Genomic DNA, 13,678 nt, shown 5'->3' with positions numbered 1-13,678 from the left:
GAGGAGGAGGGGAGGGGATGTGGATATGGAGAGGAAGAGAGAGGAGAGGATGGGAGGAGGGGAAGGGAGGAGAGAGGAAGAGGAGATGGGAGGGGATGGGAGGGGATATGGAGAGGATGGGAGGAGAGGAAGAGGGGAGGGGGGGGACGGGAGGGGAGGGGATATGGAGAGGATGGGAGGAGGGGGGACGGGAGAGGGAGGGGGGAGGAAGAGGGGAGGGGAGGGAGGGGAGGGAGGGTGTTGAAAGACAAGGGGAGCGATGAAGGGGAGAGGGGAACGGAGGGGAAGAGTGGGGGGGGGGGAGTGAAGCTATAACGCACACACTGCGTTATACGGGCTATAAATACATCACTGGACCTGGCTCATTGATCCCGCCTCACCCCCCCCCCTCACCCCCTCTCTCCCCCTCCACCCCCTTACCCTCAACCCCGCCCACGCCCCTCCCTCCTTCCTCCAGTACTGCTGCTATTCCCTTCTTTCTTCCCCTTCTCCTCCTCTCGCTTTGTTTCCGTTTTTACCCTCTTTCTTCCCCTTCTCCTCATCTCTCTCTACTTCCCTTTTCTCCCCCTTTCTTCTCCCTCTCCCTACGCATATTTTTTCTTATTCTTTTCTTCCCTCGATTCTTCTCTTCCTATCCTCCTTTTCCTCCTCTTCTTCCTACTCCTCCTGTTCCTCCTTTTCTTTCTTTTCCTCCTCTTTTTACTTTTCTTCCTCTTCTACTTGCACCTCCTCCTCCTGCTATCCTCCCCCTCCTCCTAATCCTTTTCCTCTTCCTCCTCCTCCCCCCTCGTCCTCTTCTCATCCTCTTCCTTTTCCGCCTCCTCCTATCCTCCTTCTTCCCTCTCCTCATTTTCCTCCTCCTCTTCTTCCCTCTACTCCTCATATCCTATCTTTCCTCCTTTTTCCTCCTCCTCTTCCCATTCTCCTTTCCCTCCTCCTCCTCCTCCTCTCGTGAATTCCCTTTTCCCGTCCACACAGTCAGTTATCGAGACCCTTCTATCCATTGTTTACTTCTGTTCCCCCCCCCCCTTCTGGCACCTCTATGTCCCTCCACTGTTTCGCTGTTCCTCTATTTACTCTTCTTTTTAACTTTCATTTTTCTCTTTTCGTGTCGTTGGAGGAGCACCCTCTCTGCCTTTGTTTTGATTCCTCCTTTTATCGAGTTTGTGTTTGTCAGTCGGCTCGTTTGGCTGTGTCCTCCTTTCGTTTCGCCTTTCTTTGTTCTTTTATTTGTGTGTTTTTTGTGTTTCTTCTCTTTTCATTCACTTAGTTTTCTTGTTCTTCTTCTTCCTCTTTTTCTTTTTTTTCTTTTTCTTTTTCTTCTTCTTACTCCGTTCTCTTCCCTTTCCTGTCTTATATATTCTCTATTTTTTATTCTTCTCTGTTTCTTCCCCTCTCCCTGTCTTCTCGTTCTTCCCTGATTCATCCCTTGTCCTTACTTTCCCCTCTTTCTCTTTCTCCCTTCATTCCTTTGCCCTTTCCTTCCCTCCAATTCTCTTCTCTTCCATTTCTTTCCCTTCCATCTTCCTTCTATCCTCTCTTTCTTTTCCATTCTTTGCCTTTCTTTCTCATTTTTACTCCTCAGTCTTCTTCCTTCCCGTTCCCTCTCTCCTCTCCTTTCTTTCCCGCCTTTATTTTCCCCTTTTTTTCCCATCTCTTCGTTTCGTACTTTACCCCTCTCTTCTCATCCCTTTTCCTCTTTCTCCTCTTCTCTGATTTCCTCTCTTCGCTTTCCATCTCCCCCGTTCCCTTCTCCTTTCCCCTCCCCCCTATTCCTCTTTAGTTTTTTTCCCTTTTTTTCTTCCCTTTCCCCTTCCTAGTTTCCCCCCTCCCACTTTCTCCCTCCCTCTCCCCTTACCATCATTTTTTCTTCCCTACTTCACCTCTTCTCTCCCTCTCCCCCACTCCCTGTCTCCCTCCTCTTTCCCCTTCCCCAAACTCCCCTCTCCCTCCTCTCTTTTCCCCTTACCCCTCTTTTTCTCCTTCCCCTTTCCCCCATTTCCTCCTCTCCTTTCCTTCTCTCTTTCCCTCATTTCCTCCCTCTTTCCCCTTCCAGCCCTCCCCTCTTCTCCCTCTATCCTTTCCCACATCTCCCCTCCTCCTCCCCTTTCCTCTTCCTCTCCTTTCCCCATTCCCCCTCTCCTTCTCCTCCTCCTACCCCTCCCCCCTTTCTTCTTCCTTCTCCTCCTTGTCCTCCTCCTCCCCCTCTCCCCTTTCCTCCTCCTTCTCCTCCTCCCCCCTTTCCTCCTCCTCCTCTTCCCCTTTCCCCCCTCTCCTCATCTTCCCCCCCTTTCCTCTTTCTCCCCCCTCTCATTTTCCTCGTTCCCCCTCTCCTCCTCTTCCCCCTCCCCCCTCTCCTCCTCCTCCTCCCCTTTTTCTTTCTCCTTCTCCTCCTCCCCCCTTCCCTCCTCCTCTTCCCCTTTCCTCCTTCTCCTCCTCTTCCCCTTTCCACCCTCTCCTCATCTTCCCCCCCTTTCCTCTTTCTCCCCCCTCTCATTTTCCCCTTTCTTCCTTCTCCTCGTTCCCCCTTCCTCCCCTTCCCTCCTCCTCCTTCTCCTCCTCCCCCCTTTCTTCCTCTCCTCCCCCCTTTCTTCCTCCTCCTCCTCCCCCTTTCCTCCTCCTTCTCTCCCCCACCCCCCCACCCCCCCCTCCCCTATGTCATTTCCCCCTGTCCATCTCTCCCGAAGAAGGCCAAGGTCGCCCCAGGGTCAAGGTCGCGAGTGCGCCAACGAGCCCGGCCAGGTCGTTGGCAACTTTTACTTCGTCTTTTTCTGCCTTTGTTTTGTTTTTACTCTTTTTTTTCTACGTTTCTCTTCGTTTTTCTTCGTTTTTCTCTTTCTTTATTGGCAACTTTTCTTCTTCTTTTTCTGCCTTTGTTTTGTTTTTCCTTTTTTTTCTACGTTTCTCTTCGTTTTTCTTTTTCTTTATTGGCAACTTTTCTTCTTCTTTTCTGCCTTTGTTTTTCCTTTTTTTTTCTACGTTTCTCTTCGTTTTTCTTTTTCTTTATTGGCAACTTTTCTTCTACTTTTTCTGACTTTGTTTTGTTTTTCCGTTTTTTTTTCTACGTTTCTCTTCGTTTTTCTTCATTGTTCTTTTTCTTTATTGGCAACTTTTCTTCGTCTTTTCTGCCTTTGTTTTGTTTTTCCTTTTTTTCTACGTTTCTCTTCGTTTTTCTTTTTCTTTATTGGCAACTTTTCTTCTTCTGCTTTTCTGCCTTTGTTTTGTTTTTCCTTTTTTTTCTACGTTTATCTTCGTTTTTCTTCATTGTTCTTTTACTTTATTGGCAACTTTTCTTTTTGCTTTTTCTGCCTTTGTTTTGTTTTTACTCTTTTTTTCTACGTTTCTCTTCGTTTTTCTTCATTGTTCTTTTTCTTTATTGGCAATTTTTCTTCTTCTTTTTCTGCCTTTGTTTTGTTTTTCCGTTTTTTTTCTACGTTTCTCTTCGTTTTTCTTCATTGTTCTTTTTCTTTATTGGCAATTTTTCTTCTTCTTTTTCTGCCTTTGTTTTGTTTTTACTCTTTTTTTCTACGTTTCTCTTCGTTTTTCTTTTTCTTTATTGGCAACTTTTCTTCGTCTTTTTCTGCCTTTGTTTTTACTTTTTTTTCTACGTTTCTCTTCGTTTTTCTTTTTCTTTATTGGCAACTTTTCTTCTTCTTTTTCTGCCTTTGTTTTGTTTTTCCTTTTTTTTCTACGTTTCTCTTCGTTTTTCTTTTTCTTTATTGGCAACTTTTCTTGGTCTTTTCTTCCTTTGTTTTGTTTTTCCTTTTTTTTCTACTTTTTCCTCATTGTTCTTTTTCTTTATTGGCAACTTTTCTTCTGCTTTTCTGCCTTTGTTTTTACTCTTTTTTTCTACGTTTTTCTTCATTTTTCTTTAGTTTTTTCGTCTTCCATTTTTACTCACTTTTTTGGGCAGGAAGGTCGTCTTCGTCGTCTGTTTTTTGTTGTCTTGAAGTGTCCTTTTGTCTTGTCCTTGTTTTGTGCTTGACTTGACTTGTCTTGTCTTGACTTGTCTTGATTTGACTTGGCTTGACTTGTCTTTTCTTGATTTGACTTGTCTTGTCTTGATTTGAACTGACTTGATTTGACTTATCTTGTCTTGCTGGATTTGTCTTAATATGACTTGACTTGTCTTGATTTAACTTGTCTTGGATTGACTTACCTTAACTCGACTTGACTGACTTGACGTTGTTATTTGGTTTGCTTCATTTTCTTTTACTTGTCATGTCATGTTTGTGCTGCCTCCGCTTTGGTTCCGATTAGACTTGGCATCTGACAGGCAGCGTCGCGTCATGTCACTCACATGTCTTTTTTTTTTTTTTATTGAGTTTAAGAGTGGCTTTGTAATGGTGGGAGTTTGGTGGGTGTCGTAATGGTGGTGATTGTGGTGATGGTGTTGGTGATGAGGGTGATGATGGTGGTGGTGGGATTATGGTGATGATGGTGGTGGGTTATGGTGATGGCGGCGGTGGCGTGTTGGTGATGAGGGTGATGATGGTGGTGGGTTATGGTGATGGTGGCGGCGGCGTGGTGGTGTTGGTGATGAGGGTGATGATGGTGTTGGTAGGTTATGGTGATGGCGGCGGCGTGGTGTTGGTGATGAGGGTGATGATGGTGGTGGTGGGTTAATGGTGATGGTGGCGGCGTGGTGTTGGTGATGAGGGTGATCGGGATAGTAGTGAGGGTAGTTGTGATGTTGATGGTGGTTGTGGTGATGAAGGGATTGGCGTTAGTGATGCTTTTCCTCCTCCTGCTCCTCCTCCTTCCCCCGCTTCTCCCTCCTTCCCCTCTTCGTCATCATCCTCTGCTTTCTCCTCCTCCTCCTCTTCTTCTTCTCCTCCCCCCCTCTCCCTAAACCCACCCACCCTCCCTCCTTCCCTCCCCCTCCCCCCTCAAAGGAAGAAACAAAGATATTAAAAAGAGAAAGAGAAAGAAAACAAAACAGGAAGAAACAAAGATATTAAAAAGAGAAAGAGAAAGAAAACAAAAGAGGACAAAGGAGGAAACGAAGATAAACAGAAAGATAAAGAAAGAAGACAAAGGAAGAAACGAAGATCAACAGAAAGATAAAGAAAGAAAACAAAAGAAGAGAGAGAGAGAGGGGGGGGACGCGAACCCCCTCGGTGGCCGGGCGGCAGGATGCTCACGGCAGAGCAGCAGCATCTGGCGGGGAAGGTCCGGCTGCTGCAGCTGTTCCTGATGACCTCTGACTGGGAATGGTGGGAATGACTGGGAATTGACGGGAATTGACGAGGATGGTGGGGATGGTGTGGATGGTGGGGATTGACGGGAATGGTGGGGAATGATGGGGATGGAGGGAATTGGCGGGAATTGACGGGAATGGTGGGAATGACTGGGGTTGACGGGAATGGTGGGAATGACTGGGAATTGACGGGAATGATTGGGAATGATTGATTGGGAATGATTGGTGGCAGCAGCTGTTCCTGATGACCTCTGACTGGGAATGGTGGGAATGACTGGGAATTGACGGGAATGGTGGGAATTGACGGGAATGGGGGGGATGGTGCGGTTGACGGGAATGGTGGGGATGGTGGGGTTGACGGGAATGGTGGGAATGATTGGGATGACTGGGAATTGACGGGAATGATTGGGAATGATTGATTGGGAAAGTCCGGCTGCAGCAGCTGTTCCTGATGACCTCTGACTGGGAATGGTGGGAATTGACGGGGATGGTGGGAATTGACGGGGATGGTGGGAATTGACGGGGATGGTGGGAATTGACGGGGATGGTGGGAATTGACGGGGATGGTGGGAATGGTGGGAGATGGAGGGAATTGACGGGAATGGTGGGAGTGACTGGGAATGGTGGGAATTGGCGGGGATGGTGGGAATTGACGGGGATGGTGGGAATTGACGGGGATGGTGGGAATTGACGGGGATGGTGGGAATTGACGGGGATGGTGGGAATTGACGGGGATGGTGGGAATTGACGGGGATGGTGGGAATTGACGGGAATGGTGGGAGTGACTGGGAATGGTGGGAATTGACGGGGATGGTGGGAATTGACGGGGATGGTGGGAATTGACGGGGATGGTGGGAATTGACGGGGATGGTGGGAATTGACGGGAATGGTGGGAGTGAGTGGGAATGGTGGGAATTGACGGGGATGGTGGGAATTGACGGGGATGGTGGGAATTGACGGGAATGGTGGGAGTGACTGGGAATGGTGGGGAATGATGGGGATGGTGGGAATTGACGGGGATGGTGGGGATGGTGGGAATGATTGGGAGTGACGGGGATGGTGGGAATTGACAGGAATGGTAGGGATTGACGGGAATTGTGGGAATTGACGGGGATAGTGGGAATGACTGAGAATGGTGAGAATGACGGGAATGACTGGGATTGACGGGAATTGACGGGAATGGTGGGAATGACTGGGAATTGACGGGAATGATTGGGAATGATTGATTGGGAATGATTGGTTGCAGCAGCTGTTCCTGATGACCTCTGACTGGGAATGGTGGGAATGACTGGGAATTGACGGGAATGGTGGGAATTGACGGGAATGGTGGGGATGGTGGGGTTGACGGGAATGGTGGGGATGGTGGGGTTGACGGGAATGGTGGGAATGATTGGGATGACTGGGAATTGACGGGAATGATTGGGAATGATTGATTGGGAAAGTCCGGCTGCAGCAGCTGTTCCTGATGACCTCTGACTGGGAATGGTGGGAATTGACGGGGATGGTGGGAATGACTGGGGTTGACGGGGATGGTGGGAATGACTGGCAATTGGTGGGAATTGACGGGAATGGTGGGAATTGTGGGAATGACTGGGGTTGACGGGGATGATGGGAATTGACGGGAATGACTGGGGTTGACGGGAATTGAAGGGAATGGTGGGAATGACTGGGAATGGTGGGAATGACTGGGGTTGACGGGGATGGTGGGAATGACTGGCAATTGGTGGGAATTGACGGGAATGGTGGGAATTGTGGGAATGACTGGGGTTGACGGGGATGATGGGAATTGACGGGAATGACTGGGGTTGACGGGAATTGAAGGGAATGGTGGGAATGACGGAATGGTGGGAATGACTGGGGTTGACGGGGATGGTGGGAATTGACGGGAATGACTGGGATTGACGGGAATGGTGGGAATGATTCCTGATTGTCCGTTCGAGGAGGAGACGGAGCTGCTCCTCCGGTCGTGGGGCATCCTCTCTCTCCAAAGGCAGTGGCTTGGGCTTCGCGAAATGACAACAACAGCTGATTAGGGGGTTGGACTTCTTTTTTTTTGTGGGGGGGGGGGATGTGTGCGAATCTTGTGGACGTGTGTGTGTGTGTGTGTGTGTGTGTGTGTGTGTGTGTGTGTGTGTGTGTGTGTGTGTGTGTGTGTGTCGTGTGTCGTGTGTCGTGTGTCGTGTGTGTGTGTGTGCGTGTGTGTGTGTGTGTGTAATTGCGTGTGTGTGTGTGTGTAAGTGTAAGTGTAAGTGTAAGTGTGTGTGTGTGTGTGTGTGTAAGTGTAAGTGTGTGTAAGTGTAAGTGTAAGTGTAAGTGTAAGTGTGTGTGTGTATATGCGTGTCAGACCATGCAGCTGGAGAGAGAAACTCACCCACATGGAAGGAGGGTCTATAGAGCATAATCCGAAAGCAGGAGTAGGGTGGGGGAAAAATCAGGGCTGAAAGTGTTTCGCAGGAATAGTGAGGGAGGGAATGGCAAGAAGCCGTCGGGGGGTAAAGGGAGGGACTTGGGTGTGCGTGTGCGAATCTTGTGGACGTGTGCGTGTGCGAATCTTGTGGACGTGTGCGTGTGCGTATCTTGTGGACGTGTGCGTGTGCGAATCTTGTGGACGTGTGCGTGTGCGAATCTTGTGGACGTGTGCGTGTGCGAATCTTGTGGACGTGTGCGTGTGCGAATCTTGTGGACGTGTGCGTGTGCGAATCTTGTGGACCTGTGTGCGTGTGCGAATCTTGTGGACGTGTGTGTGTGTGCGAATCTTGTGGACGTGTACGTGTGCGAATCTTGTGGACGTGTGCGTGTGCGTGTGCGTGTGCGAGTGCGAATCTTGTGGACGTGTGAGTGTGCGTGTGCGAATCTTGTGGACGTGTGTGTGTGTGTGTGCGGGTGCGAATCTTGTGGACGTGTGTGTGTGTATGTGTGTGTGTGTGTGTGTGTGTGTGTGTGTGTGTGTGTGTGTGTGTGTGTGTGTGTCTGTGTGTGTGTGTGCGGGTGCGAATCTTGTGGACGTGTGTGTGTGCGTGTGCGAATCTTGTGGACGTGTGAGTGTGCGTGTGCGAATCTTGTGGACGTGTGTGTGTGTGCGGGTGCGAATCTTGTGGACGTGTGTGTGTGTATGTGTGTGTGTGTGTGTGTGTGTGTGTGTGTGTGTGTGTGTGTGTGTGTGTGTGTGTGTGTGTGTCTGTGTGTGTGTGTGCGGGTGCGAATCTTGTGGAGGTGTGTGTGGGCGTGTGCGAATCTTGTGGACGTGTGTGTGTGTGTGCGTGTGCGAATCTTGTGGACGTGTGTGTGTGTGCGGGTGCGAATCTTGTGGACCTGTGTGTGTGTGCGAATCTTGTGGACGTGTGCGTGTGCGAATCTTGTGGACGTGTGTGTGTGCGTGTGCGAATCTTGTGGACGTGTGTGTGTGCGTGTGTGAATCTTGTGGACGTGTGTGTGTGCGTGTGCGAATCTTGTGGACGTGTGTGTGTGTGCGTGTGCGAATCTTGTGGACCTGTGTGCGTGTGCGAATCTTGTGGACGTGTGTGTGTGTGTGCGTGTGCGAATCTTGTGGACGTGTGTGTGTGTGTGCGTGTGCGAATCTTGTGGACGTGTGTGCGTGTGCGAATCTTGTGGACGTGTGTGTGTGCGTGTGCGAATCTTGTGGACGTGTGTGTGTGTGCGTGTGCGAATCTTGTGGACGTGTGTGTGTGTGTGTGTGCGTGTGCGAATCTTGTGGACGTGTGTGTGTGTGTGTGTGTGTGTGTGTGTGTGTGTGTGTGTGTGTGTGTGTGTGTGTGTGTGTGTGTATGTGTTCGTGTTGGGCTCGGGGAGTGGGTAGCTTTTCGGCCCACTCTTACTCATCTCCTCGCTCCTTCCTTTACGCTCTCTTCTCCCTTCCTTAATCTTTCCTTCGTTCCTTTCTCCTTTATTCCCTTCCCTCCCCACCTCTCCTCCTCCCTACCGTCTCACTTCCCAACCCTTTCCTCCCCTTCCCTTCTCTTTCGCTTCTCTCCCCTCCCCTCCTTCCTTCTTTCGTCTTTCCTCCCTTCCTCTACATTCTTTATCTTCTGGTTCTCTTCTTTCCCTCATTCACTTTTCGCTATTCTTTATTATGCTCTCCATCATCGCCCTCCTTTGTTCTCCCTTCTTTCCGTCCTTCCTTCTTTTATTCATCCCTTCTCTTATTTATCCTTTTCACCATTTTTGTCTTTCCTCCTTTTCTTCTTTTCTTCAACCTTCCGGCCATTCCCCTCCTTCCTTCTTTTATCCTTCCCTGTGCCATTCCTTCCTTCTTTCCTTTCTTCCCTCCTTCTAGACGTCTTGTTTTCTTCCTTTTTTTCTTTCATCCCCCTCCTTTCTTCCTTCTTTCATTCGACCTTTGCGATATCCCCCAATTTCCTTTCCTCCTTCTTTCCATCCTTCTTGTCACTCTTTCCTTCCCGCTTCTTTTCTTCCTTCCTTTCTTCCATCACCCCCTTCGTATGTCCCCTCCTTTCTTTCACCCTCCCGTGTTTCCCCTCCCCCACCATTTTACTATTTCTTCCTTCCTCTAACTGCCATGAAATGTTTTTGTTTTTGTTTGTGTTTTATATCGTGTTTTTGTATATTTTTTTATTTTCTATTTATTTATATATATATATATATATATATATATATATATATATATATATATATTTTTTTTTTTTTTTTTTTTTTTTTTTTTTTCTTTTTTTTTTTTTTTGGGCGGGGGGTGGGGAAGGGGATTGGTTAGGGTGTAGGGTGTAGGGTGGGGGTTGTGGGGGTTGTGGTTGTGGTTGTTCAGGATTTGAATTAAATTATTTTGTGACCTTTGGTGCGATGGGGGTGTGGAGGGTAGGGGGGGGAGGGGTGGCAGGAAGGGGGGGAGAGGGAGATGTTTTTTTTCTCTCTTTCTTTGTATGAATTTTCGCGTTTTTTTTTTTTCTCTTCTTCTTCTTTCATGTCCTCTGATTATTCTTTATTTACCGTCTCTTTTTTCTCTCTTCTTTCGATTTCTCTCTTTTTTACTTTCATGGAAACGTTTTTTATTTTGTTATTATTATTTTTTATATTGTAGGAACAGTGATAATAAAGATATTGATAACGATAACGAGAACCATTATGATAATGATATTCATAATAATGGCAATAAAGTGATAATAATAGTGATAATAAAGATAATGATCGCGATAACGAGAATCATTATGATAACGATATTCATAATAATGGTAATAAAGTGATAATAATAGTGATAATAAAGATAATGATCACGATAACGATAACCATTATGATAACGATATTCATAATAATGGTAATAAAGTGATAATAATAGTGATAATAAAGATAATGATCACGATAACGAGAATCATTATGATAACGATATTCATAATAATGGTAATGTTAATGATAACCATAATGGTAATGGAATTCACAATAATGACACGCAGGGCGAGCGATCCCGAGAGCGCTGGGTATCGGGGCCTTTGATTGGATGATGAAATGATGATGGTGATGATGATGATGATGATAATTGGGAACGGTAATGATAATGATGATTGATAATGGTAAGGATAATGATAATGATGATTGATAATGGTAATGATAATGATGATTGATAATGATATTGATATTGATATTGAGAACGATAATGACAATGGTAGTTGATAATGATAATGATGATTGGTAACGATAATGATAATGATATTTGAGAATGAAAATGATAATGATAATTTATAAGGGTAATGATAATGATAATTTATAAGGGTAATGATAATGATAATTTATAAGGGTAATGATAATGATTGATAATGATAATTGATAATTGAGAACGAAAATGATGATGATAATTTATAATGGTAATGATAATGATGATTGATAATGATAATGATGATGATATTTGGGAACGTTGATAATAGTTAATAACGATAATGATAATGATGATTGATAATGATAATGATGATGATATTTGGGAACGTTAATGATAGTTAATAACGATAATGATAATGATGATTGATAATGATAATGATGATGATATTTGGGAACGTTAATGATAGTTAATAACGATAATGATAATGATGATTGATAATGATAATGATGATGATATTTAGGAACGTTAATGATAATTAATAACGATAATGATAATGATGATTGATAACGATAACGATAACGATAATGATATTTAAGAACGATAACGATAATAATAATAATAATTTAGAACGATAATAATGAGTATAATGAAAATGGTAGTGATAAGGATAATGATAATTGATAGTGAAAATGGTGATGATGATAACTGAGAACGATTGTTGATAGTAATGGCGAGGACAGCAATGATAACAATGCTAGCAGTAATGACAGTGATGGTGATGATAACAACAGTAAGAGTAAGACTGATTGGTGGTGTTGGTGATGATAATGATAATCATCATTATTGCTTTTGCTGTTGTTTTTTGCTTTCATCATTGTGGTTGTTGATATTGAAGGCATTTTTTTCCTTTTTTTTTCTCTCTAGTTATTATTGTTTTTGCTGTGACTGTTATTATGTATCCTCCTCTTCTTTCTTCTTTTCTTCTTCTTCTATCTCCTCCCCCCCCTCACCCTCCTCCTCCCTTCCCCTTCCTCCTCCTCTTCCTCCTCCCCCCTCCTCTTCCCTCCTCTCCTCCCTCCTCTACCTCCTCCCTCCTCTACCTCCTCCATCCTCTTCCTCCTCCTCCTCCGAATCATTTTTTTAAATTAAAGAAAGCTGTTACACCAAAGAAAATAATAGTAATAATACATAGCGTTTATTTATTTATTTATTTATTTATTTATTTTCGAGGCAGCGCCGCTGAGTGGGTTACAGAGCGTTTTTTAATTTCATTTATTTATTGTTTTAATTTTTACTTAATTATTTATTATTTATTTTATTTATTTATTTTTATTTATTTATTTATTTATTTATTTCTCGAGGCAGCGTCGCTGAGTGAGTTGCAGAGCGTTTTTAAAATTTTATGTATTTGTTGTTTTATGTTTTAATTATTTTATTTATTTATTTATTTATTTACTTATTTATTTATTATTAGTTATTTATTTATTTATTTATTTATTCATTCATTCATTCATCCATTCATTTATTTTCCGAGGCAGCGTCGCCGAGTGGGTTACCGAGCGTTTTTTTTTAATTCTATTTATTTATTTTTTATTTTTTTTACTTATTTATTTGTTTATTTGTTTGCTTATCTATTTGTTTGTTTATTTATTCATTCATTCATTTATTTATTTTTTACTTATTTATTTGTATGTTTATCTATTTGTTTATTTATTCATTCATTCATTCATTCATTCATTCATTCATTTATTTATTTTTTACTTATTTATTTGTTTGTTTATCTATTTGTTTGTTTATTTATTTATTCATTCATTCATTTACATGATGATGATGCATCGCGCTTGACTCCGGGCGTTGTCGTCTGTTTTGGTTCCCTTCCTGTTGGTGGTCCGGCGCCCCAGGTCAAAAGTGTCGGCATATTATATTTATTCATATTATTATTATTATTATATTTTTATATATTTTCTATTTTTATATATTTATTTATTTTAATAAAAGTTATGATAAAATAATGATTTATTTTTATTATATATATTTTTAATATTTTTACACACATTATTTATTATATATTTAATATTTTACATATTATTTTATTTAATATATATATTATATTATTATTATTATACATTGTTATCATATTAATGCTATTGATTACATGACGTTATCAAAGTATTATCATGATCAAGATCGCTATTATTATGATATGATATATTATTATTATTGCCATTATTATTATTATTGCTTTTATTGCCATTTTATATTTATATTTATTATTTATTATTTTTAATATATTATTATTATTTTTATTGCTTTTCTTATTTTTTATTTTATTTATTTATTATTTTATTATTTACTATTTTATTATTTATTATTTTATTATTTATTATTCTATTATTTATTATTTATTATTTTATTATTATTTATTATCTTATTTATTATTATAAAATTATTATTTATTATTTTTTATTTATTATTATTTATTATTTTTATTATTTTTATCATTTATTTATTTTTATTATTTTATTATTTATTATTTTTGTTATCTTATTATTATTTATTATTTTTATTATTTTTATTATTTATTTATTTATTATTTATTATTATTTCTTTTTATTTTATGTTTTATTATTATTATTGTTATTGTTTTATTATTTTTATTTATTTATTAATATTTTATTATTTTTTATTTATTTATTATTATTTTATTATTTTATTATTTATTTATCATTTTTGTTTTTATATTATTTTCTTATTTATTTTTTATTTTTTATATATATTTTTATTATTTATTTTATTATTCAAGTTATTTATTATTTAATATTTATTATTTTATTATTTTTATTTATTTTTATTTATTTTTATTCATATTTTCATTATTTTTTATTATTTTTTATATTATTATATTAATATTTTAC

At 41.7% G+C, this 13,678-nt stretch overlaps 1 protein-coding gene across 1 annotated transcript in view; it reads right to left on the bottom strand.

Annotated features, from left to right (window-relative positions):
* The window catches only part of LOC138860536 (uncharacterized), a 13,415-nt gene extending 5,816 nt beyond the window's left edge, over positions 1–7,599 (bottom strand). Inside the window, exons 1-2 of the mRNA XM_070118126.1 lie at positions 7,576–7,599; positions 5,145–7,092 (exon numbers count right to left, since the gene is read on the bottom strand). Coding sequence (XP_069974227.1) covers positions 5,145–7,092; positions 7,576–7,599 — 1,972 coding nt within the window. The remainder of the gene's footprint in view (positions 1–5,144; positions 7,093–7,575) is intronic.
* Positions 7,600–13,678: the final 6,079 nt, after the last annotated feature.

This window comes from Penaeus vannamei, chromosome 41, assembly GCF_042767895.1.
Source record: "Penaeus vannamei isolate JL-2024 chromosome 41, ASM4276789v1, whole genome shotgun sequence".
Taxonomy (NCBI): domain Eukaryota; kingdom Metazoa; phylum Arthropoda; class Malacostraca; order Decapoda; family Penaeidae; genus Penaeus; species Penaeus vannamei.
Note: the sequence above shows the minus strand (reverse complement) of the source record. Positions and strands in the feature narration are given on the sequence as shown.